General features: G+C 44.7%; 1 protein-coding gene across 2 annotated transcripts in view; it reads right to left on the bottom strand.

Annotated features, from left to right (window-relative positions):
- Positions 1-1,393: 1,393 nt before the first annotated feature.
- The window catches only part of CUNH12orf75 (chromosome unknown C12orf75 homolog), a 44,332-nt gene continuing 39,725 nt past the window's right edge, over positions 1,394-6,000 (bottom strand). Inside the window, exons 5-6 of one of the 2 annotated variants that reach the window (XM_021175113.3) lie at positions 4,626-4,658; positions 1,394-2,264 (exon numbers count right to left, since the gene is read on the bottom strand). In XM_021175113.3, coding sequence (XP_021030772.1) covers positions 2,254-2,264; positions 4,626-4,658 — 44 coding nt within the window. In that variant the 3' untranslated portion in view covers positions 1,394-2,253. Of the gene's footprint in view, positions 2,265-4,625; positions 4,664-6,000 lie in introns of both variants that reach the window. The other variant, XM_021175114.2, reaches the window with a different exon arrangement.

The raw sequence follows: 6,000 nt of genomic DNA, 5'->3' as shown, positions 1-6,000 counted from the left end.
CAGAGATTCATTCAATTATCATCAAGGCAGGAGCATGGCAGTATCTAGGCAGGCGTGGTGCAAGAGGAGCTGAGAGTTCCACCTCTTATTCCGAAGGCAGCTAGCAGCAGACTTCCAGGCAGCTAGGACAAAGGTATTAAAGCCCACAGTGACACACCTACTCCAACAAGACCATACCTCCTAATAGTGCCACTCCCTGGGCTAATTGTGTACAAGGGTCAAGGTCACCAGTAATAAGATAGGATCCTGAGCTCTCAGATTTGATTAAATGAGGGGCATTCTATCTCAGGGGGCGGGGGGGGTGTCTCCATCAAGATCTGTAACCATAGTCTAATAGAAGAGCACAGAGAGATTCACATTAAAGGACATGTTCCAAAATTCCTACACAGAAGGCGGCAAAAGCCTGAGGAAGAGCTGAGCAAACATCATCGGGAAGAGGAGGAAACAAAACGGATACATTTAATTGAGACATTGAGACACAGTGTAATTTCAGACTGGAACAGTAACAACAAAGACAGGAAAACTACCGTGTCCCCAGCCTATCCTTGTGTTCTGTCCGTCTACAGTTATTTGGAAATTAAGTTTTCCAAAGCCAATGTAGTTGCTATTTTTTTAATTTAAAACTATTTTGAGACAAGGTCTTGTGTAGTTTAGTATCATCTCAAACTCCTTGTGTAGCCAGCCGGTCCCGAAGCCCTGACTGTCCTGCCTCAGACTTCTCAGGGTTGCTATCATTAGTGATATGCAAACTGATGTCCCCACTGAGTGTCATAGTGAACTTGTGGACATTAACAGGAATATGAGCCTACTAAATGCTTGGTAATTTTTACTTTAGAATTTATTTATTTGTTTTTGAGCAATTTGATGGCTCTATATTTAGCAAAATATGCACGACTGCACCTTTCTCTTTAGGAAAAAAAAATCCTACTTTTCAGAGTAATCATATTTAACCAGTGTGGTGGTCTGAATACGTATGGTCCCCATAGAATCATGTGTTTAAATGCATGGTCCATAGGGAGTGGCGCTATTAGGAGGTGTGGCCTTGTTGAAGGAAGTGTGTCACTGTGGGGGTGACTTTGAGGTCTCATATGCCCAAGCTGTACCCAGTATGGTATAAATCTTCCTCTACCTTCGGATCAAGATGTAGAACTCTCAGCTCCTCCAGCACCATGTCTGCCATGTTTCCCACCATGATGACAATGCACTGAACCTCTGAACCTGTAAACCAGCCCCCAACGACATGTTGTCCTTTATAAGAGTTGCCTTGGTCATGGTGTCTCTTCACAGCAATAAAACCCTAACTAAGACAACCAGTGTTACATTTAAATACTGACATACTCTATTTACATATGATAATACCACGAGTGGCTTCTTTGAAAGTGTTCTTTTGAAAATAATTAAGAAATCCAGGTAAAGAGGGATAAAAATGTTTAATTGTTGAAATACATTGGCAAACTGAGATCCTTATACTGCTGTCATGAGTGCATACACACATTGTTAGCAAATTAAGCATTTCCCAGATACCCCACTAAACATTAACTGTCCTCAGTTACGTCCTAAGAGACAGTGCAGAGTTAACATGATGAGATGCTCAGGCTACACAAGGGGAGAACAGGCAACTGGGTGGCTGGAGACTATTTATAATTTAAGCCTTTGACTGAAGAAAAGAGGACTTTAAAAAGAATCCACATGTGTATAGCATGCACATTTAACGAGTTCATTTTCAAATGCTGCAATGTTCTTAACAAAGGGAATTCTCCCAGCATGTAAATAAAAATTTTAAACCAACTAGTAAAAAAAGGGAGATGGTTATAAGAATCCATTTACCAACTTTACAGCTAAAAAATAATGACATAGAAACATCAAAGACAAGAGGCAATATATTACTTCAGGTAATTCCTTTATGTGGCCCTATGACCTTGTTATAAATACAATAAGGATTGTGTCATATAAAAACTATCAAAAGATTATCAGTGAAAAGACATGCGCTTGGTGACCTGTGCTGGATGGCCAGGAGGGGAAACACCACGGTGTGGAGCCTGGTGGCCCAGGCCGGGTAGCAACAGCCTTTATGGTCTCTCACTGGTGGGTGGCACAAAGTCCCTTCTATGACCACAACATCCAGTATGGACCCATGGTCTTCACTACACAGCTAGGATTCGGGCGAGGTGGCACAGCAGGAACGACCTTTCGGAATTTGTTTGAAGATATCTGTGTTCATTCAGTGTCCCGGGAGCCAAGTTCCTTCCAAATTCATGAGCAAGCTATAAAGGAAAAACAAGAAAAGGGGAAGGAAAATAATTAGCACATTAAAAAAAAATCACAACTTAGACAAAAGTGCATGTCCTAAGCCTGCAAATTATTTAGCTGAATTGTTTTTAAGCAGAGTGTGTTCAATAGCCAGTCAACAGTTACTTAAGATTCAGTGCTGGGCAGTATAGTTCTAAACATTGGTAATATTTAAATAAAGAGATCAAATCGGATGCTGAGAGACTTGTAAAATATAATTAAAATTAAAATACAGAATAACAATGGTCAGACCAGGCTGTGTGCACATCAGCACTGAACTCACACTATAGATCATGCAGTGATAACTTCCCGACACGGTACTGCAGGGGGGACCTATGCATCCGTAGCCTGTGCAGCTCCCCTGGGGAAATGCTGATGAAACTGGCCCACACTGGCATCTGAGAGCCATCTCATAAACTGCTGTTTGCTGGCTTTGTGGAAAGCACATCTTATGCCATCCATCACTTCCCTTCTGGGTAGAGGATGCCTCTTAAAAAGTCACAGCTCTATGGCCGTGGTTTCCACTCTGGAGCCAGGTGTCATCATGTAAGTGGTGCTAACATCGAGTCATTCCTCGATTTGGCTCAAGATGCAGTCCACTGCGCTCACGAATCGAATCCCATTCAGAAAGGCCGTGGTGTTAGCCAAAAATAGTGCAGTCTGCCCTTCGTATCAGAAGCTTCCCAGGACAGTCCATGCATCGAGATTCTGCCCAAGGATGGGCCTGGAGCATCACGGGTGTCGGAGTGTCACAGACAAGTGGCATAATGGACACACAGTCACTCAGGAAAAGCTTTCAGGTGATTCAAAGGTGAGGCAGAGGGAAACCAGGACCGACTGACTGCTTAGAGACACTGTCAGAGACAGAGCAGACAGCAGAGGATGAGAGTCAAAGAATGGATCCAGGAACAGTGAGCGAGCCACTTAAAGCCATGGGGGCTGTGTCAGCAGTAACTGCTAAACTGTTACTAGGGAACTTCTGACCCCCCACACACAAGGGCAAGTGAGAAAGCTGAGCCCCAGCACAGGTCACCTGGGGTCTGTGTGCAGCAGAGGGAACCAGGTTTTCAGCATGAGTCTATAGGACCCCTCTTCTGATCAGTTCTCACACTTTTGAAACACATCACCAGCATTACAGGGGGAGGGGAGAATGGTAGCGCAGGCTGGCATTCTTCCAGCTCGGCCTACCCAGGAGGCATGTCCCACAGGGACTTTTACAAGGGACAAAATGACAGCAAGCCAGGAAATTCTGTGTGGGGAAGGGGGGCACTCTATTCAAATAAATACTAGACTTAAAAAAAAATCCTTGGTGAATTTTCAGGAGCTGGGGGGGGGGGGTGAGGGGTGGATTCCAGTCTTTATAAATCTCTATGCTGCCTCTCTGATGAGCCATTCTCCAGAGAACAATTCTAAGGCTGCTGTGGCTTCCCTTAAGTAGACCCTGCATGTCCCAGCCCTCCAGCAAGAAAACTACTCAGTCTCCATCAGGAAACTTCTCAGTCTCTACCAACTCCAGGATGGACCCTGACTGGACAAGAGATGACCTTAATAGCAAAGAACTCTTGTTTCTGGTCTGCTAGAGTCTAGGTTCTGGGGGAGGGGAGGTATATGAAGAAGGGGTTGGGAGGAAGAAGAGAAAAAGGTGGGGGAAGAGGGAGAGAAAGGGGAATAGGAAGGAAGAAGATAAAGACACAGGCAATGATGAAAGCAAGAGCTACTTACCATTCATTCTGTCTAGTCACAACAACAACCACTATGTCTAAGCAAAAGACCCATTCTATAGATTATAAAACTGAGGCCACAAGGGAAAGGTAACCCATTCAACCAGCCTGTGGAAGAGCCTGAATTCAAGCCTGAAGGCTGACTTTGAACAGATGGACTCTCTTGGGAAACAGCCCTCCTGAAAGGGGAGGCTTCAAAAGAGGTTAGGCCTTTTTGCCAAGACCAACACGCAGTGGAGTGCCAGACAGAATATGCCATAGGACATGTCTCCTCTTGGACACAGTATCTACACATTGTGTGCTGATCCTCATGGGATTCCTAGCCAGAGTCTCCCTGGCTGAGGTCTCCATCTGTCATTCAAGCCCTAAGCCCTCCCAGGTTTTGGTGCACCCTGGTGTTTTAGGCAGGCATGCAGTTTGTTCTTATGAAATCAATTATACTGCATTTGTGAAAAAATGAAGAGAAAGCATGGCAGCAGGGAAGACAGTGGACCAGAGCTTCCAAGATGTCAAACCAGCATTCGAGATCTCTAAGATGCACACAGAAACTACAAGCAGTTCCTCATCATAGCAGGAAAATACACGGAGGAGATAATTGAGGAAAATACAAAGTACCTCGTGAGTATCCGGCCGTCATGTTATCTTCCTCTAATCTTAGAGAGAGAATAACAGTTAGTGTTCAGATTTTTAAAAGCTCATTATATTTTCCAAAAAGCTACAAGCTTCAAATAGTCTCATACACACGTACATGCACACATGTACATACACACGTGTGCACATGTACACATACATGCACACACATGTGCACACACACACTTGCTTGTAGGAATCATAAAGGAGGGTGGGCAAGATGGGTCCAAGGGTACAGGAACCCACTGCCTAAGCTTCATCCTAGAGCCCACATGTATAGAACTGACTGCTGCAAATTGCCCTCTGATCTCCACATGCAAACACACACTGGGTATATTAAGATGTGATGAATGATAAAGCAAGCAGTACCAGACAACAAATAATGACAGTGTGTTTAAAATGAGGTGATATAGCTTTGTGAGCAGTGCTTTTCCCTGTAGCCACCACACTGCTAAGTCCCCCTTTGTGATATGGAAATACAGGCCATGTTTGCAAGCATTCCGTCAACTTGCTTAAATGCTGGTTTCCCCTTTCACACTCATCAGCACTGAAATTAACCGGAAATCGAGGTTATCTGTGGTGCACATGAATAAATAAAACCCCTATTCGCAATCTCCAAGCAAACTGGGCTTTCGTGGAGGTTGCTTTAACATGTGGGCGGCACTTTTGAGAAACGGTGACAGGGAACACATAGTTCACACGGGGCGGGGCTCACTGCCACTGTGGAACATGTGGTTAACTCAGGTAGGTGGAAAATATAAATTGCATTTGTCTTTGAGACCAAGGAGATAGTTCAGTCGGCAAGGTAAAGTGCCTGCTGGGCAAGCATGACAGCCCGAGTTCGAGCCCCCAAACCCACAATTACAAAGGAAACCTCGCACGGAGCATGCTCTTGTAAGCCCAGTGCTGTGCAGGCAAAGGCGGCTGGATCAATCACTGGGCTTGCTGGCCAGCCAGAGTAAAGGACTTGGAAGGTTCCAAGTTAGTGAAAGGCCCTGTCTCCAAAAGGAAAGACAGCTCCCAAGGATCACCAGGGCCTCTCCTCTGACCCTCACATACACATGAATCTGCACACTCATAAGTGCATACATGCACATACACAAACATCCACACCCATACATGTGTGCACACCCATACACACACAAGCACCCAGAAATGTAAATGTGTACACATACATATACAAATACTCACCCACATACATACACCTACACACATAGACACACCCATACACAAACACCAATTCCCATACACACACACAACACCTACACCTATACATACTCCTATACACACACACACAGACACAAACACCCACACCTATATATTCTCTCTCTCTCTCTCTCTCTCTCTCTCTCTCTCTCTC

Source organism: Mus caroli, unplaced genomic scaffold (genome assembly GCF_978045245.1).
Source record: "Mus caroli unplaced genomic scaffold, Mus_caroli_1 scaffold_9, whole genome shotgun sequence".
In the NCBI taxonomy this organism is placed as follows: Eukaryota; Metazoa; Chordata; class Mammalia; order Rodentia; family Muridae; genus Mus; species Mus caroli.
The sequence above is the reverse complement of the archived record's forward strand: the minus strand, read 5'-3'. Positions and strand labels throughout refer to the sequence as shown.